The 26,894-nt window shown below is 39.9% G+C and overlaps 1 protein-coding gene across 4 annotated transcripts in view; it reads left to right on the forward strand.

Annotated features, from left to right (window-relative positions):
* LOC311493319 (ral guanine nucleotide dissociation stimulator-like) overlaps positions 1 to 26,894 on the forward strand; it is a 51,893-nt gene that overhangs the window by 3,672 nt on the left and 21,327 nt on the right. For 3 of the 4 annotated variants that reach the window (XM_084551918.1, XM_084551921.1, XM_084551919.1), the window contains exon 1: positions 16,002 to 16,392. The exons of the other annotated variant lie outside the window; for it this stretch is intronic. In XM_084551918.1, coding sequence (XP_084408044.1) covers positions 16,204 to 16,392 — 189 coding nt within the window. In that variant the 5' untranslated portion in view covers positions 16,002 to 16,203. Of the gene's footprint in view, positions 1 to 16,001; positions 16,393 to 26,894 lie in introns of those variants that run through there. 4 annotated transcript variants of the gene reach the window in all.

A 26,894-nucleotide genomic window follows, 5' to 3' on the forward strand; every position in this document is an offset into this window, starting at 1 on the left:
TTCCTTCAGCTGCTCCTCCGCTTCTTCTTCTTTTTCTTCTTTTTCTTCTTCTTCTTCTTCTGTCACTTTGTTTTTTAAAAAGCACTTCATTCTCACACGACTGTTGTACAAACCTCAGCGTCATTTGAATCAGAGCAGAATTTTCCCAACATTACAGGCTCGGACTCTGAGCCAGCACACGCTTGAATTATTTAGACACGCTGTCCTGTAAAAATGCAAATATTAGCCAAGAAAGAAAGAAGATAGTTTTCCCGGATTGCTGTGTGTTTTATTTATTTTTTGCTTTTTCCCTGAAGATGCAGTTAATAATTACACAGTACGGACTCTGAGTTCAGTAGTTTAGTACATTTGCATGATGATGAAACACGACCTGGTGACAGTGGCAATTTAAAAAACAGAAAGCTGGACTCACGTGATAGGCGGCGAGATAAAGTAAAACCTCAGACATGTTTTCACAGATTTTATTTGTTTTTGAGGACAGAACAAACGTACTTCCTCTCTATCAACGTTTCAGCCGTTTGGGGTAAAAGCCGTGTGACCTACATACGGGTTTGATGAGAAATATTTTTTGCAGGAGCCTTCAGGTTTCAGGCAGCAGACATGATGAAGAGAATATATAAAAAATAGAGGACTGATGCTTCAGATTGGGTCTGAATCAACCCATACCTGCATAAAGCAGAAATGCAACTGTTTAAAATCATAAAACAACACTGTATTGTTGCCTCTTCACTGGCACTTTTTTCATTTAAACACGTTGCAATAAATGATTATTTTGTTGATTAACCTGCAGATAAATTTGAGCTTTTTAAATCTGGACCTAAAAACATTAAACTCTAAAGTGAACAACATTGTTTGCATCCATGTTTGCTAGCTGACACGTTACCGCCAGCAACGAGCTAGTCAGACCGTCAGCTGAAACATGAAGTGCATCAATGACATGATTGTAAATGTTGCATCACACGCACCGATCAGCGATAACATTATGACCACCTCGAGGCATGGAATCTCCTAGATCTCTGAAAGTGTGCTGTGATATCTGGTGCCAAGATGTTAGCAGCAGAAGTCCTGCAAGTTGAGAGGTGGAGGGCTCCATGGATCAGACTTGTTTGTTCACCTCTTGTCCTTCTTTGGACCGTTTTTGTTGGGTACTGACCAGGAACACCCCGCTGCAGTTCTGAAGATCTGAAGTCTCTCAAATCCTTGTACTTTAATATTTGTCTTCTAACTTCGACTATAAGGACTAAATGTCCTAAATGTAAACCAAATGAAATGTGACCCACTTTAAAGCTAGCTATAGGAAAATATATGGCAAGACACAAATGACACTAAAAAGTGAGTGCTGACCAGACAGTAACTCTAATAATACAATGTGGAGGACTCTCAGACTTTTATCATCCCAGAAGAAAACAATTTTGAGACGGGGGCTGGTTTCCCTTTAATGAGAATGAGGATGATTGATACATTCACAAGCGGTCACCCTGCTTCATCTTTAATGGGGCTCGCACAGACAGCCCAGCACTACAGGAGCAAAGTAGAACCGATCCTTCTCTCTTGATTAAATCGCTTCAGCATAATGAAGCAGAAGAGAGTCAGACAGCAACGCAGAGCCCCACTGCGTGTACCTGCTGCATTTCATTTGGCGAGGTTTTTATTTCTTCTGGCAGACGCTCTGTGGCTGAGTCTGAACGCCTCCGTCTGAATGTTGCAGCGAGAAGGAAAGTAAACACACTGCGGTCGTCGTGGCATAACAGCTGAGCGTTGCTGAGCTATTGGGCAATATCCCCCAAAAGACGGAAAGACAAGAGAGCAGCTGGCGGTTAAGACATTCCCTGGTGAGGGAGACACAGAGGGAGGAGGGGGAGGAAAGAGAGGAAGAGGGAGGGAAACAAGGGGAGAGTAGGGTTGTTGGGCGGCGGAGGAGGGGGAGGTGGAGGGTTCCTCTTTCTTCCCTGAGACGGCTTCAGTCTTCGGTGCGCAGTAGAAAGAGCAAGTAGCCACATTGCAGAGTTCCTCCTTTATTTTTTTGTTTTTTCTTTATTTATTACATTGTTTTGTCGCTGTATGTTTGCCGAGCGTCAGATGCGTGGTGCGTTCCCCGTGCAGCATGGAAGCCAAGTCCCTGTTCAGCCTCCACAGGGCGCTCGCTCAGCCCGTCAAGATGTGCATGTTTGATTTCCCCGTCACAATCTTGGACGACCTGGTGAGCTCCGACAGCACGCTGCATTCTTACACTAAATTATAACTATGCGTGTGAATGTACACATTTATAATTGTTTGAGTGACATACAGTACATTTACACTTACCAGTTCATTGGGTACGCTAGTTAATACATTCCAATATAACAGTCCTGCACTACATCTTATCTTCATGATGGTTCTGGTATTCAGCATCAATTTCAAATATCTGAAATATTTAATTTTGGAAACTGTGGTTTGTAATACAATTGAATTGTATTATGTTGTAGCAACACATGTTCCTATTATTTTGGCGACCCCATTTTAGTCAGTGGATTTAACAGCATCACACACTACATCTTCCAAAATGAAGACACCTTTCTGACACTGTTGTAACATCAACTGAACATTGTGATGGTAATGGTCATGGGCGGCTGTGGCTCAGTAGGTAGAGCAGGTTGTCCACAAACCAGAGGGTTAGCAGTTTGATCCCCGGAATGTGCCACATGCCCAAGTGTCCTTGAGCAAGATACTGAACTCCCAGTGCACGGCACTGGTGTGTGAATGTGTGAGTGCTTGTGTGAGCCAGTGGGTAGATGCGTCTGTGACTGTAAAGCGCTTTGAGTACCAATAGGTAGAAAAGATCTATATAAAAACAAGGTAAAATAAAAACAATTTACCCTTCATGTAAATGGAGATACGATTTAATACAGGATTTTTATATTAGAATGTGTTCGCTAGTGTACCTAATATTTTGGCAAGAGAGATTGTATATTGTACTGTATATAGTTTACAGTTTAATCTTTTATATTTCTGGTCAGAAAAGTACATTTTTGCTTATTTTTTATTTTGTGTTTGGTTGTTTTGCTTCACACGTTAGCCCAGTTACAAGCCAATTAGGGCTACTAAACATGTCACATGATTCACTGGGAGTTTATTCACTGTTTGACCCCGTTCAGATCTGGCATTAACATCTGACCTGGGCATCGCATCCAGGATGCATTTGACTGGTCTAACCTCAGACCACATTTGGAGGAGGTCTGGGTCTCATTTGGCCTCATTCCTTTGGTAGTGTGAACACACAGTAAGTCCCGGGTCACATTAAAGGTGGTCAACAGGAGTGATCTGTGGAAAAGGAGTTAAACTAATACGCACAACCACTGTTATAAATGATCACATAAAAAGACAAAAGCACTGTAACTGATGTCTGTTCATTAGTAATGAGAGTCTTTAAAAATATTCTGTCTTGTAGCCTTTTTGCTGTTAGTTAGCTAGTTAACAGCTACAAGACACAGCGGCATAGTGGTGTAGTGATTAGCACTGATGTCTTGGGTTTTGGGTTCAAAACCACCGGTCTGTGGCCCCTCTTTTTGCAGTTTGCATGTTCTCCCTGTGTCTGCGTGGGTTCTCTCCAGGTACTCCAGCTTCTTCCCACTGTCCAAAGACATGCTCATTAGGTTAATTGGTGATTCTGAATTGGCCGTAGGTGTGTATGTGAGCATGTTGGCCCTGTGATAGACTGGTGACCTGTCTAGGGTGTACCCTGTTTCTCGCCCAATGACAGGTGGGTTCAGTTCCAGCCTCTCTGTGACCCTCTCAAGGACAAGCGGTTACGGAAAATGAATGGATGAGTAGGCTGAGCGTTATTTGGTCGATAAAAACATATCAGCATGTCGTTAATTATTGATGTGATCTTGTTGATGTATAAGGAGGCAAGAGGAGTTAAGTTGGGTTTTTCTCAGTCATCACTGGAGTCTTTATTTACCTGCATTGCCAGACATTTTACTGTCACTACATCAAACAGCAAGGTGTGTATGGATGTTATCACAGTTCAGTTCTAATCTGAGCATTGTCTCTAAAATAGCTAATGTCAGGATGGAGATGAGTGAATAAATAATAATTTAACGTGTGCTTTCAGATGGTGAGACAGACTTCACAGCTTGTTCCAAAATATGCGTTACCTCCTTGCCACATCGCCTTAGCGTTTGCTCTGGGGATTTCAGTCCGGGTTTTGTAAAGCATCTTGAGACAGTTTGTATTGTTATTAATGCTATCTAAATAAAATTTAATTCAACTGAAATTGAATTAAATCTTCCAAACTCATGATGCACACACTTAACAAACAGCTGTTCATTATTCTGGTCCAGTGGTAGATTGAGATCCATTAGAGACAGCAGCTGTCACAGTACTTGACTGACCAAATGATATTAGTGTAATTTACATACAGAGAAACTGAGATCAGATCTGAGGTGTTGGCTGGGGACGTATGTGTGACCACAGATACTTAAAGCTGCTCACTTGGGATCGAATTGCTCAGAAAAATCCTGCGACTTTAACACAGCGTGATTTGAGAGGATTTTTATTTTGGTTGGTATTATTGTTCTTACCTTCATCAATCGTCTGCTAAGAAGGTGTTTGGTAAGAACCTCGACTGGACACCCAGGCAACCATATCCCTGGAGAGTATGCCAGACATTTTGACATGTTTGGTCGTGTATGTAATAATCCCATGGCTGTGCCTGAATGACCTCCCGAGTCAGCTTGTTAATAAAACCTCAGACTGAACACAGTGTGGAGACAAAGACGGATCTTGTGCTCATGTGTGCAAACATATGATTAGCACTGTTGATCTGGGAGCATTTGGTTGATAAAACCTGTGGGCTTGTAAGCTTCTCCGTATCATCCAGTTAAATGGCAATGGTTTTTAACTAAGGGCTGTAACACACCGTGCCTATGGTTGGCCGTTTTCTGTTGTCAAGTTATCGTTGAGCATCTGTTTCCCTAGCCTCCCAGCTAATCGCAGCTCTTCCTAACTCCCTAGCCTCCCAGCTAATAATAACGCTTCATTTTTTCGCTTTTGAATGATAAGTGTAGAATACTGCCACCTGCTGGCAGGAAGATTTTTTTTCTGTTCATGGTGTTTTTAAATGCAACATTTTGGCCCAGATGCAGGAGATGATAAGCAACATCACAGCTGCCCTTTTTGACACTGTTACATCTGAGGTGCAGTCTTTGATTTTCTTTATTCAGTGCTTAAATACAGAAACACTGTTGCCTATCCTTCTCAGAAATACTTCAAAATGTGGCAAGATGGCGCCGGTGAGATCAGCAGCCGTTGTATCTGCTCCGACACTTTCTTTGTACATACTGCTTTTATTTTTATTTTTAACTTATTTAGCAGGCCCACCCTGTGTCATATCACTTCAGTTTTACATTTATACTTATATTGTTTACCTTGTGTGCTATGTGCAACTATTACTGTTTTACTGTTTTACTTTTTTACTACTGGCTGCAGGTACAAAAATACATGTCACTGTGCATTGTACTATGTATAACTGTGCATGTGACAAATAAAACCTTATCTTATCTTATCTTGAATATATTTGGCATTGTTACAGTTTTCAGCATAGCTATACTCCTACTCCTTAAAGAAATGTTTTTGCGGAAAAACTTGCGAATCTGGTAGAAAATCAGAAGCTTGTGAGCTACAGGTCCACACACTATAGTTAAGGAGTTTAGTCATAAACTCTAATTTATACTGTGTTTCTGTATTTAGTGTTTCTTACATTTTAAAATGGGACATTCAGTTTTAACACAAAGTCTGAACACTGAGTTTGTATCTTAGACTTACACTAGAAAGACTTTATTGTTCCACAAGGGATATTGCTTGGTCATAGAAGCTCAGTTGCACATAAAACTCTCTTGAAAAACACTAGTAAAATAGAAAAATAGCTGTAAGATAGTTACAAAAACCAAACTGATGTCAAGATTTTTCTGATGTGATATCACTGCATGAAATTGGGCTTTAACAATAATATTTAATTGGATTTGGTGCTCTGCTGTTCTGTCTGTGTTAGAGGTGGATATCTGCTGTCAGCTGTTGCTTTTTTCTCTCTTTCTAACTCTCGGTCTTGGCTGTAACACCTGATTATGTTTCATGTGGCCTGAATTCCTTTCTGGGGTCAAATGAAGTCACTTGCACTCCCTGCTGTCAGTTCGTCGTTGTATTATAGTCAGATGTGGCTGAAATAAAATGTTTAGTTGTTATGGTTATTTCCATGTTAGAACACCACGGCCAAATAAAATTCCCTGCAGCTCTGGAGGAGTTGAATCTTTGAAAGTAACCACTTATAAAATCATCAGTCTCGGACAGAAGAAGCTACTGTAATAATCGCAGCTAATAGTAGCTCTTCCTAGCTTCCTAGCCTCCCAGCTAATAGTAGCTCTTCCTAGCTTCCTAGCCTCCCAGCTAAAAGTAGCTCTTCCTAGCTTCCTAGCCTCCCAGCTAATAGTAGCTCTTCCTAGCTTCCTAGCCTCCCAGCTAATAGTAGCTCTTCCTAGCTTCCTAGCCTCTCGGCTAATAATAGCTCATTCTGTTTCCCGTTTTGAATGATGAATACAGACTACTGCCGCCTGCTGGTATAAGGAATTACTTCCTCTAAGAAGTGCAGAATATATGTACAAACTGGTTGTTGTGTGTTCAAGTGCAACTTTTTGGCCCGGACACAGGAGACGTGAGGCGACGTCAGAGTCAGCCATCGTTGCCAGCAAGTTGTTTACCATTGGCTTGTTGTGTTCAGAGCTTTATGTGAATCATTTTAAATGTTTGTTTATAAATCTGATAGAAAATATAAAACATTTTCCATACTGAAGGTGATGAGTTCAAAGTCAACATGTCTCACAGAGACACAAAAGACACATTCAAAATGAGACAGAAGGTGTAACTCAGGATGCAAACCTGTGGTTTCTGGTTTTCAGTCAAAGCTAATTGAGGTCCTGCAGCTGTTCTAAGAGCAGCAGTGTGACTTAATGCTGTTATCTTTCAGTTCAAACTGTGACCTTTGTATGTCTAACCGAATATTTGCCTTTGAAGCAGCTCCGAAACTAAGAGATCTCATTAGATGATGATGATGATGGTTAAAGCAGTCATATGTTCTGGGATACAAAGTGATTGAGGTGTCAATCTGTCAGTCGGCTATAGAGGAAACAACTGCATGTCTGCAGACACGCTGATAATGACTGACACTGAGGAAGTACTTTATTTTAGAGTGTTGAGACAGTTTTCAGTAAATATCAGGACACCAATGTTGGAGGCCTACAGACATCGTTGTCATCTTCTACTCTATCAATTCAAGGTTGGAAAGAAAGATGGAGGGAAACACTTATTCAATTTCTTCTCCTCCTCCTTCCTGTTCTTGTTCTCCCCTTTGTCCTCCAGCTTCCCTCTCCTTTTTCTTCATCTTCTTTTCCTCCACATTCTTCCTGTTCTATTCCTCCTCAACCCTCTTCTGCTTCTTCTCCTTGTCCTCCTCCTTATTTTTCTACCTTCTCCCTCTTCTCTCATTCTTTACATCCTTCATTTTCTCATCCTCCGCATCCTCCTCCTTCTCTTGTACTTTCATATTCTTGTTCTTCATGCTCTCCTCTTCCTTAGTCACCTTCTTCATTTCCTCCTCAACCTCCTGCTTCTTCTCCATGTTTTCGTCCTCTATCTTTCTCTTCTTCTTGTCCTCCTCCTTCTTTGTCATATTTCCAGCAGACGTTGCCTGCTTCATTCAGATTTCTGCCGTTTGGTGGATTCATTTAGTTCAAGCAGCTGAACCTGAACTTTGGATATTGTGAAAGATGACTGAAAGAAGAGATGCAGCTGTTCATTTGTGCAGGTTATATAATGAATAAACCTCCTTGTTTTGATAGAAATATGTCACCCCAAAGACACAAAAGAAGCCGAGATGAAAAGCTGAAGCTTGCCGAGATGAAGAGGATCAATCTGCATACTATGCAGAGTAATTTTTTTGACTGAACAAACAGTGGCTGGTTTATTTTTTCTCTCAGTCCAGGCGACGGTTGTCAGGTCGCCTCAGAACAGTGTCGCAACCCTCATTTGTCGTGAGAAAGCATTTTAAAATGCCTGGAGCTCGGACGAGCACCAGAATGGCACCGCTGACTGGAATAAAAGCAGGAGAATAATTCCAGACACTGTTGGAGGCTGCTTCACTTCATTGACTGGGAATGGGAAGCTTCTTTTTCTCTCTGTCTGTTACTGGGAAATTCATGGGTTTTTTGTTCCCAGTGCAGCAGAGACAAGACATCCTATAAAAGGGTTTCATTAATCTCCAGTGCTCATTATTTTATTGTTCTTCATTTGTTTTGCAGTTTTTTCTCACTCTGAGCCAGTGCTATGAACTAGGTAACTCTTCATTTAGATTTGTTATTAGTAATGTTATTATTTATATGACTTGGTTCAGTCAGTGCCATCGAGAGAGAGAGTTGCGACACTCCCATAGACCTCCGTTGTAAAAAATGGCGGCGCTTTTAACCGCCTACTTCCGGATTTGAAAGTTGGATTAGTTCCAAACACTGCCATTTGGGCGTTGGACCTCATTCATTTACATTGCTGCGAGTTGAGTTGTTCCAGAGCTAAGCTGCTGAAATATCGACCTCTTTTGAATTGTCAACTGTCTATATTGTATCAGAGGCCCTTTGCGATGCTTATACTGGTCTTCATTTGTATATGCACAGCGTAATTATTTATATTTTATCTTGGTTGTTTCAACCAATTTTCTAGCATTGCCTGCTAGCTAATTAGCCAGCGCGACTTCCCCTGCTGTGAAGGTAGTTCGGTAATGAATCGCTACCACCTTCATAGCAACTTTTATTTAATTGAATTTTGGGATATACTAACTTTTCATTATGTGATGTGTTGGCTGTACTTAATTTGTTGTACTGTTCCTGTTCCATGTTCACTTGGCTAGTGTACAATTTGCCCAGCGCTACTTGCTGATGCTTGATGAGATGCTGATAGATTGCTATCCCGTATGTCAAGGCATTGTCGTGACTCGTGATTTGAGCGAGGGTTATTTAATTAGGAATAACGGGAATTTTAGGACTGGCGAGTTTGGCGTTGTGGTCCTGGGGGTGGCCACTCATCAGAAGAAGTGAGCTAGCTTCTAGGCGAATTCTGAACGGACCGCCATGGCAGACCTCTTTGCGTTATCACGAAGGTAGGCTAATAGCTGAATCGGAATTTATAAGCAAAATCACGGGAATCAATAACCTAATACAGCCCAGTTATGCTCAAATGAATATCACGAGACGTCTACCATCAGATGAATGATATGGAAAAATTAAGTTAGAGCCTCTGAAGCCAGTGCTACTACCCATGCGAACATGAACACTAAGCTTTTCTCTCCATGTAGCCTAAAACTTATCTAAGTATAAGTTTTTCGTTGTCACCCTGCCTCTCCGAATGCAAAACTGACATTAACAAAAATGCAATAATGTAATAACAGCTGAAAAAGTACTTGGGTGTGTGTTTTATTTTATATTTACCGTTCAATAATGCAATCGCTGCTGTCTGTCCCATAGAAGAACATGACAGCCAGCGCATGTTTTGGAACTAATTGGGTTTACATGAACCACGTGACAGCCATAGCGGCGACATCAAAGAGTGTCGCAACTCTCTCTCTCGATGGCACTGGGTTCAGTGTGCACATTGTTTGTAAACTACCACAGAGATGCAGTGGTTCACGATTAGCAGAAACTGTTTTTATTTTTGGTATTATTGGAAGTAAAAGTGGCATTTGTTTTCTTCTTTATCTTGCATAATGAAAAACAGAAATTCTTTTTGTTTTCTGTTTTTGAATTAAATGATTAACGTGTGTTAACACTACATTTGGGTTTCATTATTGGCCGTGTTTCAATGGATACAGACAAAAAAACTCTCTCCATGCTAAATCAAGTAAGAGCAGTGAATAATTGCCAAGACAGGATAGTGGAATTGAAATGTCCCGCTTTCAACTGCAAATTCAACTGCACTCCAGGCTCGAACTTGGTCGGGCTTTATTTGATGATGGATAGAAGAGCAACAGTGACCTAGTCACACACATAATCTGAGCACCATGGAGTTGAATTTGTTGACAACAAATGACTTGTTCAAACAAGTGTTTGAAAAGAATGAAGCTAGACTCCATGTGGACAGCAACATTGGAGACATGGAGATGTTTTCTTGTATTGATTTTTTTTTTTATTAATTGCATAAATTACATGGGCACTGTGAATGCAACAACCTTCCCTTTAAATAATAATTTCAAGAGAGAAACTAAACCAATCACTGAACATTTCTTGAGGTAATTTCCTCTTTCAGTTACACAGGGAAGTCCCTGAGAATTTCATTGCTTAATTTTTTGCTTTCGTTTTCAGTATTAAAGTGGTGAAGGTTTGATTCCATGACTGAGAGGATTTCACTTCACCTTTGACTGACATGGTCTGACCGAGCGAGCTTGACTTAAACCATTTTCTATTTTTTTCTCCAGCAGAAGTTAATTTTTTTCTAGTGTTGTTCTCTGCATTATTGACACAGCTGGTAAAGTAAATATGCGGCTGTGGGGGTTCGGCCAATCTGTGATGAGGGGAGTGGGAAGCCTGAAGGGTAGTGGGGGGGCGCATTGGTGAGTTTTTGCTCCAGGATCTAGAGGTTTGTGGTCGGGTTCTGAGCAAAGTCGTGATGTGGTGCTGGAGCCGGTGGAGCTGTGGACTGCTGCTCAGGACGGGCATCTGCTGGGACAGTGATGATCTTTACAGGACAGTCAGGACAGCAGACAAGCAGGTCGGATTCATTGAAATGTTTTATTTATTTTAGAATCAAAAAGGAAAAAAACAGAACTGATTCTATCTGACTGAACTGCAAGGCACAATAATAATAATACTCTCAGATATTCCTAAATGTGGAATTATATACCCCTACATTCTCATCCACCATGGTTGACAAGATATTCAAGTCCACAAATATTTCCAAAACAAATGTGATAATCTAGAATTAATAAACTGCAGACAAACTGATAACTATTATTCAGGAGAAGCCAGCTCTGTTTGACGGTTTGAAGTTTTTCCTAACTTCCTTGGTAATAGTATCTCTACCTAGCCTCATAGCCTCTCAATTAATGGTAGCTCTTCCTAGCCTCCTAGCTTCCCAGCTAGTAGTAGCGCTTCCTAACTTCCGAGTTTCCCAAATAATAGTAGTATTTCCCAGCTTATAGTAGCTCTTCCTTGCTTTCTAGCTTTCCAGCTAATAGTAGCTTGCCCTAGCCTCTCAATTAATAGTAGCTCTTCCTACCCTCCTAACTTCCCAGCTAACCGTAGCTCTTCTTAGCTTTCTAGCTTCTCAGCTAATAGTAACTTTCTCTATCGTCTGTGCCTTCCAGCTAATAGTAGTTCTTCCTAGCTTCCCAGCTAATTGTAGCTCCTTCTAGCTTTGTAGCCTCAAAACTAATTGTACCTCTTGATGTTTCAACTTTTAAATGACAATTACATACTTCTGCCACATGGTGGTATGAAGAGATATTTCCTTGCAGGCAATTATATCTGCTGCTTGGCTATTGGCTGTAGTCTTTGTTGTGTGCTCAGGTAAGGTGGTGGCAGCATAATTCTGTGGGGATGCTAGGGACCTCAGCAGCAGGTCCTGAATGTCTTGTAAAGGTAGTGGGTAATAAATTGAGCAAAATATAGGGACCTGACAAACCACCTAAAATTGCTTTTACTGATCATTTTTGAAGAACTGCGAAACAGCTTCTTCATCTGAAGTTCAGTCTTGCTCCGATTTGTCTTCTGGTGGGTTACCTGGTAGTTATCTTACATCTGAGGGTTTTACTGATGGAAAAACAGTTAAACCAAAACATTAAATGTCACTTTAAACCAGAACAATGAACTAAAATCTTGAGGCATAAACCTCCATAGAGCTACAGAGATGGGTTTTGATTCTCATATAATATTCCTATTCCTTTTATACGGTTTAAAGTAAGATATCTCAATATATAAAGACTTTTTTTTTAACTCTGCACTTTAAAGATTTGAATCACTTAATTGAGAAGTGATTCTTATTTGCCTGTTCTTTCCCTTTTACAGTACTACGTGTTCTCTTATAGTCTGGCATCCTTACTCTGTTCCATTAGGTTCAGATTTATGCGCCTGGAAGCAGCCCAGTATAACCACCGTCAAGCCTCGAGTGTCGGACAGTTAGCCTTCATTTAGGCTGTGGTGCCTTAAACTAAAATAACTTCCTGATGTCAATGCCCTGGTTTTAATTTGATGCATGGTGGAAAAGTTTTGGCCAGCTCTGGTTGGTGACATTGCATCTGGGTGCAGGTTCTTTACTTCATCCGCTGCATAGCTATTTGTTTCTTTGTGTGAGTGAACAAGAAAGTAATGCAGGCTCTTAGCGTCACCCTCCTCAGGGAACACTAAAACATGTCGAAGCATCAGCCAGAGCCACAGCGGCTGCACAACAACATCCTCTGATATTGATTTCCAGCAGATGGAAGAAGACTAAAAGTTGGCTGGACCTCCAGGCTATTAAGATATTAGGACCAGTGCTATTAGACTCGAGCAGATGTCTTCTGCGACTTTAAACCATTAGCATCCTCTTCTTACTGTAAGACTGCTACTTAGGTTTGCAGACGTGAGAGATGTCAGAAAGAGATATTTGGGTGTCCTATATGCTGCAGTAAATCTGATCATCTGCATTTTGTTACAATGCCAAATGTTAGATTCAAATTAAAAGCTGATTTTTTTATTTTATGATGTTGTTGCAGCCTTGGTGTAAAATTTACTGAATAAAAAAAGACAGGAGGGCCTTGAAGTAGTATGTTAATTAGTTCAATGTAGTTTAATCCTGTTGAGCTACAAACTTAGAGCATTTTACACTCTATAAGCATTTAAGATCAAATATGAACTTGGACATTTTTACTTTTAAAGCATAAATTTTACTTCCTTAAGTAACAAAATACTTTGAAACGATCAAAAAAAATATTTTTACTGAGGTAGATGACCATGCAAACCAAATCAATCAATATTCAATCAATCAAATCCATCCATTTCTTCCTGACAAAATGTTTTATTGAACATGAAAACATTAAATTTTTTCTTTTTCACCACAAAAACGAGATAATCTGCTGGTAAATGCAGATGATCCAAATCTGTATCGATCCTTTGCTCCTCTCGTTCTCTTCCTTGTCATTTGCACGACTCTGTTATCGTCCACCAGCTGCAGATTGGGGAGTTATGTGGTGCTGCAGCTTGGCGATGGGAAAGGTTGGCTAGGTCAGACGTGTTTGTGGTTTGGATTTGGATCTGCTGCTGCAGCAGATGTTTTCCTCAAATTTGCAAAATTACTTTCACACCTTCTTCTACTACTACTTCTTCTGGTCAGTGCATGAAAAGTAAATTTGGTTTGTGTCTCTTTGCTCCAAAAACACACCAATTAATTAAGAGAAAGTTTATTTAACTAATTAGACACCTAATGGGACTCAAAACGTTTGTTCCTGACTTTTGCCAGTAGGAGGCAGTGTTACATGTCCAGTAAAATGAAATGGGTAGTTAGGTACTTTTATGCCATGTCAAATTATAGTTTCTTTTTGACATGCTTCCTCAAAGATATATTAAGAACTGCAGATCTTTGTGTTTACGTGATTGCTGTAAGAATTATATTCTTGGTAAGTGAAGTTCACATCTGCAGTTATGTCCACTATTATAGTGAAAATCACTTATTACAACTTTTCAGCCGGATCTGCTGCTTTTCACTGTTTTATATTCTTAGCGTTAGCTGAATATTTTCAGATTTTATTTGTGACACAAAACACTGATTTGATTATTCAAGGAAATGGTCAAATAAATGATTTAAACAAGTTGTTGGGTCATTTACCTCAGTAAAAATAGTTATCCCACAAAGTAGTCTGTTGCTTAAGAAAGAGCCTAAGTGCTTTTAGAGTGTAAGCAGCTTTTATAATTTGTTGCTAATCAGAATTAAACTACATTTAACTAATTAATATACTACTTGATAGCTTTAGACTGTTTTATTAGCAGAACATACATCATATTTCGTATGTAGAAAAATAATGTGTCAAAATCTTGATAAAAGACATGTAAGGTGCAGTATTTCTGTCTAAAATTGTGAAGATGTGGCATAAAACTAAAGCACCCGTGCTCAGTAGAAGCCCCTTTAAGATGTTCTTCATTTACTGCTTAGGTGGTTTCATTGGTGTGTTTTCTTTTCCCACGAGGTTCGCTGCCATAGTGAGAGCAGAAACAACACCGCCATCATTTCCCAAAGGCATGACTTAAGAGTGGAGGAGTTAACGCTGCCTTCAGGGACACCTCGTAATCTTCCTCTAAGGGGAAGTTGTCCATTTAAACAGTTCTGTCACTGTGATAGAAATCAATGTTGTTTCTGATTAATGAAACTTACATAATGTTTATTCATAGAGGATAATTTAAAGGCATAAACATAGATTCTGTTTATCAAATTATCCCCATTTTCTGACACCTAGATGTTTCCTACTAGGTGGAAACATGCACTATAGTAGGAAGACAAGCCAGTGGAAGCAGTGGGATATTTTAGTCAATATTCTGCTGGGACACCTTGGGTGCTGCTGTTCATGTGGATGTTACTTTGACATGTAGCACCTATCTATGCATTGCTGCATTGCTGCAGACCATGTACATCCTGGGCGGCTGTGGCTCAGTAGGTAGAGCGGGTTGTCCACGATCCAGAGGGTTAGCGGTTCGACCCCCGGAATGTGTCAAGTCCCTTGAGCAAGACACTGAACCCCCAGTTGTGTGAATGTGTGTGTGCTTGTGTGAGCGAATGGGTAGATGTGTCTATGACTGTAAAGCGCTTTGAGTACCAATAGGTAGAAAAGCGCTATATAAAAACAAGGCCATTTACCATCCTTTCATGTAAACGGTATTAGTCTTCCTAATGGTTCAGGAATGGTCTGAGGAACACAAGTTCAAAGTGTTGACTTGGCCTCCAAATAATCCGGATGTCAATCAGTCCAGCATTTGATGCTAACGTCTTGGTGCCAGATACCACAGCATACCTCCAGAGATCTAGACGAATCCATCTCTCAAATGATCAGGACTGTTTTTGGTGGCAAAAGGTGATCATAATGTTATGGCTGGTTGAGATTAGGGTTTGTTTTTTTCACATGGGATTTGTGCACTGGTTGAACTGTTGACAGGAGTTGGTCACCAGGCTGAGATGCTGGAAGAGTGCAGCCTCTCATCTAAGAGTGCACTGCTCCTTCTTGTTCTGTTACTTCCTGAAATACTTCGAACAGTCAGAGAATTACTAAAAAAGCACTTTTTAAAAACTAAAACTTATTCCATTTCCTGTAAATACTTAAAAATATGAGTCAACTTTTTGTGTTTTTTCTTTTTATTTGAAACTTCAGCCGTGGGAAATGCTCAGTTTTCATGAGCAGCGACCACTTAACCCCACTGTTAATCATCTGCATTCATATCCAAACATATATATTCCAGAGATTTGCTTTTGTCGTACATAAACCAGTGAAAACATTCTAATGTAAGGGTCCTGCTCTAAATCTTAGCTCCACAATGGTTCTGGTTTTACAAGCTAGGCTAGGCTAAATAGCAGAAACAATTCATTGTTTAATTCATTCCAGTTTAACAGCACTGTAAACTACATCGTCCTAAATAGTCATCCAGTTGAATTTCCTGTTTTAAACATCAACTAAACATTAGAGCAGTTATGAAGGAGGATTTAGTGAAGGAATCTTAGAATGCATTCTTTCCACTACTGTACCTAATGATTCCACTGGGATTGAAAGACTTTTATTTAAATGAAATATGTCGTGATTGCCACTTTGTATAAATTGATAAAAAATGTAAAAATAATTGGGATTTTACTGGTATATATTTTGCATTATAACGTTATTTAATGCACGACAGCTGGTATTTATGTTGAATTTGTTATTTTGTGTGAATTTCAAGTGAATATTTTTGGTTAGTGATATTTCCGATAGCCCTGAAGGCATCGCGCGGTGTTGGGCGGGGTTTAGAAAAGCTCCCAGTCTGAGTCACGCTTCTGCTTAACGGTCCAGATGATCCACCAGAGCCGCTTTACGCTCCCTCAGCAGCGGCGACTCTCTGCTTTAATCACCGAGATAAAACAGTAGAGAAAAAGATGCCGCTACCGTCGCTGTGACTGCGGCTCTCGGCTGCGCGGGCATCCATGGTCTTTCTCCCGGGGACGCAAACCGAGGCGCACAGCGTCAAGTCGGGACAGCTGGTCGAGATGTTTGACTCGTCGTGGAAGGTGCGGAACATTTGGGACGGGGTGAGGCTGGAGGTGGTCGAGGACCGCAGCCCGGTGGTTCTGCACAGCTTCACGCACCTGGACCCAGACCTGCCGCTGCTGGAGGTGAGGAGGAGGGTGAAGGACAGGCGAGGATAATGGGCCTGCTGAGTTCCGTTAGCTGGTCCGTTTTTTTGTGTGTTATTATTGGTAGTTGAACCAAACGGACTTTGAGGGTTGTTTTCGATAGTGATATTTTTTATTTTTGGCTGCATTTAATCCAACTTTAAAACCATTTTATTGTCTTATGTATGAGGTGATGAAATGTCACATCAATACATCCACTAAACTTATGTTTTAACAATTTGAACCCTTATTGTTAGCATTTAGAAGCTAGTTAACAGCTTATCGTGGTAAAAGTGCTTAGTTTTTGGTATTAATAGGATGTCATTTCATTCCCAAAACACATACAGTGACAAAATAACTAAAACAACACTGTGCCTCTCTTCAGACGCTGGCACGAGAGAGTACTGTTACAGGATGACTTGCCTTTTTTTTTAACTCTGTTTCACTTGTGGTTATCACCCTCCCTCCACACGCTCACAGTTTTATTATGTCAGTATACCCCTTCGGTGAAGATGTTGCTGACTCAAATTTGACTGAACGCTGTGAAATATCAGGAGTTTTTATATTGAGAATAGATGTTACGTTTGTCATGTCACAAATTGTGCATCGAATGCTCAATACTTAGGGGAAAATACATATCAACCACTGTATAATAAATGAATCAGGTCACGTATATTTTAGTTATTTATCACAGTACATAGTTTAGAATACAAAGAAAGTCAACATGTTGACATTTATTGTAGCGCATCTTGTTTATAAACCAAGAAATGCTTCCGTAAATGATTAACTGATTATGAAAGTATTTGCTGATTGACTAGTCCACCATTTGAGCTCTACTTACATTAAAATGTAAGTGTGGTGTGGTGTGGTGCCAAGAATAGGAGTTTTTAATGTCATAATAGATCATTTTCTCAACTAATTACTCATACAAATGGTCGTCTAACACTCCAGAAAAGTTTATTATCGGTTTATTATCAGAGAAAAACGGCAAATATTAAAGTTTTAGAAGCTAAAAGGAGGGGTTTTTATAATAATTTTTAGAATTAATTTTCTTGAATGACTAATTGATTATCAGAAAACATAAGCTCTACTGTAGTATGGTATTGTTATGAACATCCATTTCAGACCAGTGATACAACAATTCTTTCAATTGACTCTTTCTTTCAATTATTTCAATTATCTAAGTAATCCTTCAGTTAACCACTAAATTAGCATCTAGGAGCCACTCAGGCTTACAGTTAGCAAGTACTAACTGATATAAGTGTGCATTTGACGAAGTACAGTCCAAACACCTGGATGTGTTGTTTCCCTACCGTTTTATCAAGGACGCTTTTAGAGGTAACTTGTGTGAAATTGGTACAGCCAGGTATCCTGTCAGAAATTCCTTATTAGTCTGTTGCTACCGCCACCCCACCTCAGATAAGCGGAAGAAAATGGATATCCCAGAATGCATTTCACTGGTGTAATCAAGTCTACTGCTGTTCCAATAATGGACTACATGTACACAAGTCCAATGTTTGCGTACTTGGTATTGATAAAAGCCGAGATTGATGTTTTCTGTTAACGTTTTCCTCACAATTTGACAAAACTGACGTCATTGCTTTATAATTTACAGTAAAAACAGGAAATAGTCTGGTTCTTAATGCTGCAGGACCAAATTTAGCCTGTTTCATATCTATAACCCTATTTTCCTCTTCAATTTATTACCAAAGATAGTTTTTTTTATAGATTAAGTGGAACATTCTGCAGCACAGGGCTCCAAACGTTCAGTACATTCAATCAGATAATGATTGAGGAGGACTAATCATATTTATTGGTCTTACATAAAGTCTGGAGTTGAGACTTAAGTCTGGATGTCATGTTCTGTTAGTGACTTTCTGGTCTGTTCGTCATCAATCAGACTCCTATCAGAAGCTCATTATTAAAACGTTTGCTTTGGTCTCCAGCTAACCTGTTCTGCTTCATCCCTCTGCTCTAATCTAATCCTTCTCCACTAACACAATTACCTAATGCTTAATCCTCCTCACGCAGAGGCGAGAGGTTTCCTCCACAATCGCCGCCTTTCTTCCCGTCCTATTTGTTGATGCCGAGGTTCTGTTACATGGTTCTGCCGACAGCCAAGGTTGGGCTAGATTCAGTCATTTGTTGATCCCTCTGGCTCCAGCATCAGTCTGTACATTCTGCATCATACAGCAGAGGGGATCAAGTAGCTTTGAAATGGAGGTTGTCATGAGATAATGTTACTGCTATGTGAGGCTGACAGCAGGACACAGTTTTAGCTTTTATTGTCAAATGAAGCAAAAGGTCTGATAGCATAGTTATGACCTGACCAAACTTGGCATCTTGTAATATCTCAAAAACTAAAAAAAAAACCTGCCTCAAGTAGTGTTGATAAAAAAAAAGGTCCACAGAAACATTGAGTTAGAACAAACAAAAGGGACTATTTCGTTCACAGTTGTGTTTAGTTTGTGTCACACACTTAAGGAGAATCTTAAGTGTGTAATCATGCCAGATCAGGGAGCAGTGAATGCACCACCTCATTTATCTCGCAGGGAAACGGAAGTCAACAAAACATGCTGGTTTGCGAAACAAAATAATTTTTTAAATCTTAAATATCAATCATGTTTAACTTTCATCCGACCAATTAGTCTGCAGTTCAGGAGGCTTAAGAACAAATCTTTGAACACCTCACATTACGTTATAATCTGAGCTGAACCTTGGTACCAAGTGAATCTCCTCCAGTGGTTTGAATCCAGCTTCACTTGGACCAATATGTGTTTGACCCATCAGTGAAATGTCATACATTGTCTGGCAGAATGTTCTTTGATCTGAAACGATCTGACATAAGATTCATTTTCAAGATAACAAATGTCACTGTGATTCTTAACAATCCGTCTGTCAACTATTAACAGCGTTGTTTGTTGTAAAGAGTTGGAGACACGACACAAATTTTTTGAACAAGCGGTAGAGACAGCAGAATAACTTTAAAGGACAAACAACTAACGGCAAGCAAGGTATTTGTTGAGAATGCCTTAGTACAGCTCAGTACTTGCTCTGATTGGTTATACCTAGCTTCCTAGCCTCCCAGCTAATAGTAGCTCTTCATAGCTCCCTAGCCTCTCAGCTAGTAGTAGCTCTTCATAGATGCCTAGCCTTTCAGCTGATAGTAACTGTACCTAGCTTCCTAACCTTTCAGCTAATAGTAACTCTTCCTAGCTTCTTAGCCTCTCAGCTAATAGTAGTCAGCACTCTACAACCACAGCAACAATGTCAACTCAGCTAAAAATAGTCATAATTACGAACAGGATTAAACCAAACCTTCAAAACACACTGCTAAACAAACAACAGACTGCAACCCGCTGAGCCTGTCTCAAGAGGCCTGAAACTGTAATTACTTCAGACTGTCGCTGATTCAGTTAAAGATCAGTTTGAATCAGAGAACGAGCAGAGCAGTTCCAGACTGTTGGAAAACAGAGGGTCTGTTGTCTCTGTGGCTTTGCTCAACCTTGTGCATTCGATTTAGTTTACAAGCAGATGAATGACATAATAACAGTGCACCTCTAGATATCCCTCATGGAAGAAATAATCTCAAAGAGACATTATTTCTGTACGGAAACAGGGCAGCACTGACTTCAGGTTACACTGTACGTCTAATCTATTTTTATCCATGTGACCTAGATCTATATGAAAAAAAAAAGTAACTTCAGTCAGCTTTGTGCTGCTGACACATACATCAAAGGATGTCATATTAGGTCAGATATTTAAGATGAGGAACTGGAGCTGCACAGTCCGGCTTGTGGCCACAGAGGAGCTTTGTTGTCCTTCGTTTGGAGGAGAGTAGCCGAGCGCAGAATGGCAGAAACAGACAGCAGCTGGAATGTGAAGGCCTGATGCCTGGAAAAACACTCACTTCTCCAACTCTTAAATTGTCTGATTCTGTACTTCATCTAGTTCACTATCTGGACTAGGCGTACTCAAATTAAAAATACACTTCAACAGAAATGTGTTTATGGAGAAGATCCTAATGAAAGGTGCCAAACCTAATCAGCTTCAACAGCATTTTGACACAACAAGCAACAACACGATTTCCAGTAATGGACTGTAGACAAACATCTGTGGACCTATTTGTCTTGCAGTATTTGTACTAACCCTATCAGCAGTTCACTCTGATTTGCTGTTCAACCTATAGAGAGCGTAGCTCTTCCTAGCTTGTCAGCCTCCAAGCTCTTCCTGTTTTACCTTTTGAATAAAGAACCAAGTTTTACTAAGTGATACTATGCAATAAAAGTTTAGATTTATTGAGTGTAATTAATTAAGATGTTTTTACTATATTTTGTCATTAGCATAAACAGAGTATGTTTTAACTTCAGTGACCTGTGCTGATTGTAACTGGAAGTGCATCAGTATTATCATGTAATGGTGGGTCAACATTCATACTAACATTAACCTGCAAGTCTATGTGAGAAGAAACACAGCAGACAGAGGGAAAATGTAAAAACTTCACTAAGAAAAGTATCCAAGCTGTGATGATAACTTCTTGCTCCCACCCACATAGAGCAAAACGTTAATAGAAATTCACGTTGTTTAGTTTTAGAGATCTGTATGCGCAGGAGCAATTCTGCACTGATATGCTAGCGATTAGCATCGCAGTTAGCATCTCCTCTTGAGTCTCTGTTGAGTTCTTTTTCTCAAAAACAACTGATAAGGACACAACAACGATTCCTAGGCTCTGGCCACAAACTAACAATCAGACTAAAGTCAACGTAATAGTCCAAATATTCAGCGACTCAGCTAGTCAGGAGTCGTTTCAATTTTAGTCTGCAACTACTTTGTGTTATTCTTTTGGGATTTTTGCAGGTTTAAGCTACTAATCATGTTGATGCCCTCTACTGGAAAAAAAGTGTTAACAACGAGGAAGCCTTTCAAGCGTCTGGCTCTCTATTTAATGATTTTCCTCACTTTTGACGTTTGGATAGGGTATGTTTTAAGTAAACATTGCAACGAGTTGCTGCAGCCCTAAAAACAACACAGGGTGTTGACCTGGCCTCCAGATTCTGTTGCTAGACACCACAGGACACCCTCAGAAGGCCCATGTCCATTCTCTGATGAGTCACAACTGTTTTGGAGGCACAAGGGAGACCTACACAGTGTTAGGCAGGTGGTTTTAATGTTGTGGCTGATCAGTGTATGTACAGGCTGTATGTATGTACAAGGTTGTTGGATGTAGTCTTTGCTGTGCATTCAAGTGCAAACGTGAAGCAAAGACACAGTCGCTCTTTGTTGCTGGAAATTGTTTGACATCGGTCTTCTGGACTGATGTGACTCTTACGTATTTGAGAAATGTCAACAAACCAGATTGGAACAGCATTATTTGCTTATAACAGGGACAAAACATTCATTCATTCATTCATTCATCTTCTGTACCCGCTTATTCCTGTTAAGGGTCGCGGGGAGAGACAAAACAGAACATATTGTTTTTATTTATTGAGTCAGTTGCAATATTGAAGGACAGAGCAAGAGAGAAGGTTCTGGAGGGATTTGTTTTGATTCAGCAGCATTATCCTTGTTCCTATAACGGGAGATCTTTACAGTTGAGTGGTTTTACTCTCTCATTGTACAAAACAGTCATAGTACTTACAATTTGAGAATTGATTTGACCATAATCATATGAATTTTCCAGAGGGGTGAACAATCAAGCTTAACTTTCTGATGCATGTCAATAACAAATACTATATAGCCATCCAGCACTGAAAGATTACATTTCTACATTTCCTCTTGTAGTGGAAGTCAGTAGTAATTTGTTGCCAGATTTCAAGAGGTAATACTTTGGATAATTTTGTTATCCAAATAGCTGCTTATTGAGTCTGCTTGATTCTGTTTTTACTAAAACCTTTGTAGAATATGTGTGCTTTGTGATATTTCTATAAACTCTTGGTACTGTTGCTAAATGAGTTCAGTGGCATCTCTGTGCATGAGATCAGGGTACTATCTAATCTGTTTTAAGCAAGGATAAAAATGTAAATTTCTCATTTAGCTGATCACAGATTAATTGAACATAGTAACAGCCAAGATGCTGGGAACCCATTCTCTAAAGTTTTACCAATCCATAAAGACCAGAATCATGTGTGAACTAGGGGTCGAACGACTTCGTATTTTTTAAAGTCGACTAATATGTGGTGAGGGTCGAGTCGACTAGTTGATGACGTCACGCATAAAAACACATTAGAAAGTAATGCTTTACAACAATGAAATCTATGTTCTTGACCTGAATATATATTGTAGCGTTTCACACAAAATAAGCTCCGGAGGCTTTTCTGGAAGGTAATTAAAGCTAGAACATGGGCTACTGTCATCTGTAGTCCACGTCAACACCATAAACACCATCAGCCTGACATTTCTAATGTGCAGCTCTTGCTCTGCAAACTCTCAGCTCTACCATAACTCCCGTCTCTCACGTGTTGCATAAACTGACATTAAGGACAAAAAACGCACTCTACAACCACAGCAACAATGTCAACTAATAGAACGCAACAGAACTACATGCGCTTGTCAATACTGTGCGCTACAGTTATGTTTAGCCTATGTAAATTGGCACCGTCAATAGCATTTAATAGTACTTCACAGCATGTTGTAAGATAAGGTAATGTAAGATGTAAGATAGAATAATGTAGCCCGGATTAAAAAAAAGAAAAGAAAAGCAGTATGTCTAACTTTAGACAGTGAAATTCACCAACAAATTGTTGATGTGCAGCCTCCTTTTCTCTGTTACAGCAGGACATTTGGTGAAGTTGTTAATTGACTGCCACTGAGAGGATTTGGACAGTTACTCTGCTAGTGTTAGCGGATGTCTTTTCAGATGAGTGTGCATTGCAGTGGTACATTTGTTGTGTGTCAGGACTGACTTTCATATTCTGCATGTCACAGTAGAATGGGCTTTGTCTTTAGTGAAGTATTTCCACACACATGATGAACCACTGCTAGTTTGCTGCAATGACCCACTGGGCTCCTCACACCTCAGGACACCACCTCTAGGAGGCATCCATGTTGTTATTGTCACGGTGACTAGTCGATTTCCGGTTAAAGGTGTCATGGCGCAGCGGTAAAGTCAACTAGTTGACTATTCGGTACAACCCCTGCTGTCAACCGATGGTGTGAATTGCAAATATATATCACAATGGCTTGGTCACCCAGTTTTAGGCAACACATTTGACATGAGTGTCCTTAGCAGAGGCTTAAATCCAGGTTTATGTTCCAGTGATTGAAAGTGACAAAACTGTGTGTGTGACAAATTAGAATGAGTCATTCCTGTCAGTATGAATTTACATAAACACAGTAAACAAGCCTCTTACAGCTAAATAAAAAGATCAAATAAAATAACCGTCTGATTGCAGGAACTGTAGATTGAGGTCATCCCCAAAATCTAATCAGCAGTTCTTTGGCCCATGTCCACCCTGTCAACTTAATTTCACTGCAAAATCTTTTTTGCTGGAAGAGGCACAAGCAATGGCAAAATAAAGCCTTTGCTGAGAGCAATGCCACTCATCATTATCCGCTGAACAAAAATATAAGCCTGACCATTTGTTATCCTATGCGGATGTACCAAAGATCCTCTCTATCCTTTGGAAAACATTTACCTACATTTACTAGCTTTCGAAGCATTGACCAGCTAAATCTGATTTCTTTGTCCATTATTTCTGTTGTCTGTGGTAGTTGTCATTTTTAAATTGTTGATTAGCCACTGGTTCATTTGACAGAAATATATGGCATTAATATTCATGGTTTCCAGAAGTTGTGGATGATAATCCCATAACTTTTTCTCTAGCACAAAACATGACACGGATGCTAGCAAAATTTGGTCCAGACGTTCATGCTTCTCAGAGGATGTATTCTAAAAGCTTTAGAGTTTTAATGACTCTCTTGGTTGCATCTGCATCTGCATTTTTTTTTTAACTTATCCAATTATGATCTAAACATCTTCTGGCTGGATTGTAACCAGATTTGGTACAGACATCCATGGTCCTCACAGGAAGAATCCTTATCACTGTGGTAACCCTCTAGTGTTTTATGATTCGTCACTTCGAGCTTCATTTGTAGTTTTCAGTAAAATGTTTAAACAAATATTGGATTGATAGCCAGAAAATCTGGCACAGACACTGATAATTGTGTCCGATGGTGTTGGACTCCAGGAGAAACTAATCTCGCCCCACTCTTCATTGGAGGGAATGAGGTGGAGCTGGTCTCCACCTTTAAATTCATGGGGACTACCATCTTCCAAGACTCCTGCTGCGACAAGAGGGCACCGTGAGGGCATGTAGCCTATTGACTTTCTAAATTGAGGTGGTAAACCTGGTATAAAGATCAATATGCAAGCATTGGCATTGTGAGTGTGTTAAGGCTCATTTAAGGCACTGAGGAATATAGATGCCGTAACCTACGCACGTAGTCTACGCTGGTGCAAGGCCTACTTGTGCTTCGTCAGTCTGACTTGCTCTGTAAAAACGCCACCCAAACACTAGTCGCCGCTGCTGTTTCTACTTCCTGCTTCACTTTCAACAATGGCGACAGAAACTTGCCGAAATTGAAACAATGATTTCGAAAGGTGGAGGTGGAGAAGCAGCCAGAAATACTAAAGCGAAAATACGCTTCTACAAGGTGTCGCTGCGACGCATAGTTACATTTCTGGGGAGGATCACGTTAGGCTACGGCGTTAGGGTCTGCGTATGGTCTGGGCTGTCTCCATAGCTATGCCGTCAAATTGGCGCAGGAGCCTAAACCTATTAGCGTGCTGATATTAGCATTTAGCTTTCTACAGCTAAATGACTGTGACCAATTTTTTAATTGCCATAGCAACATCCAGGGGAAGATCAAGTGAGCGTTTCAGTACATAAAGTTTTCTTCTTGCAGATTCCACCACTGGCTCAATATTTAGACTTTGTTTTGGTACGCCCCCCTCCCTCTTGCGCCTCTTGTCCCACTTCCAAATGATCTCACCAGCTTTCAGTACTCATTGTTAGCAAGGGGAAGTCGCTGGCTTGTGCTACAGGGTTGTAATGGACTCGTGCTATTGTTGGCTTTGTTTAGCTGTTGACGTTTTTCGGGGACAGGTTTTCTCTTTCCTTTGGGAGTTTTCCCTGCCGTTCTATATTTAGACTTTGCCTCACAGGGGTGTTCTAATGTTGCTTTCGAAGCAGGTGTGTTTTCTGTCGACGAGCGCTGTATTTTGCTTCCCAATGCTATTTATCCTGAGGGGGACTTTGCTCTGAATAAGAGTTTACCTGTGTGTTTGTTTTAGTCTGTTCCTATACTAGGTGGTTGTGTTTATAAAGGCAGAAAATATAAGAATGGGATGTGTTCCTGAATTGATGACCTGGTCAACCAACTGTTACAAGTGAGGGGAAACATTTAATTTCCACCAAGATCATTATTTATTACAACTTTATTTTAGCAATAGAGTGGAACGTTCTGCTTTTGCACACTACAGCTGCAAGAAAGGAAATAAAACATCCCAATGATTAAAGAAAAATCCATCATCCATAATTCGTTATCCATTGAGGAGTCATGTGCCTTGATTTTTCCCCTTTTTCGCTTCCTCATGACTCTTTGCCGACGCTTTTATGCGGCTCACATTCCTACCGCCTACATGTACATTCATGGTCATTCACAGTCTGGATGGTGTAGGTGAATCTGATAAGAACTGGTGTGGAGGAGGTCGTTTCTTGGATGCCAAACATTTCTGCTGTAGTTTCTCCATATTCAGCTGAGAGAAACAGCTAATAGAACATTCATTTCAGAGCACGGTTATGACGTGATTATTCAGTCTTTCCATCCACATCTGTGACATTTAGCAGGTGCTGCATTATTCTTAAGATTCAGGGAGATTTTGGTGAAATTAAATCATAATTTATATATTATTATTTATATGCAGGATTTAACAGCCGCATGAAATCATTAATATTTATACAATAAAAAAGCTAGTCGTTTGCTGCTTAAAGCACCAAATTTTTTAAACCATATATCCTGTATTAAAAATATTAACGAGTTGCGCCTGTTAAATTCGACATAAAGGCAGTTTAACTTTAGATCACTAGTCGTAAAACAGATTTAAATAGAAAACTATAGATTTAAACAAATGGTTATTAATGTACATTAAGGATTAAAAGGTAAGTATTAGCACCAATTCCACAGAAGAGAGAAGGAATACTGACTTAAATAGTCCTAGATGAAGTTAGCAGATGTGGTTAAATCTGAATGAAAACATAAAGAGGCAAGTAGGCTTTTTTTTCTTGCTTTTTTTTTTGTGGCCTCATCTGTTGCCACCATCTGAGACATATAAGTTACGCAAAACTTTATGGTTTATGATAAGTCGCTGCTGACATTCCTGCCAGTTTGTCTTTAGTTTCAGTTGGCAAATGTTAGCATGAACATAGTGAACGTTATACTGGGAAGCTGGCATGTTAGCATGCTGAGCTCACAAGATGAACCACGTTTTTACTCATGAACCA

This window comes from Chelon labrosus (genome assembly GCF_963514085.1).
Source record: "Chelon labrosus genome assembly, chromosome: 9".
NCBI lineage: Eukaryota > Metazoa > Chordata > Actinopteri > Mugiliformes > Mugilidae > Chelon > Chelon labrosus.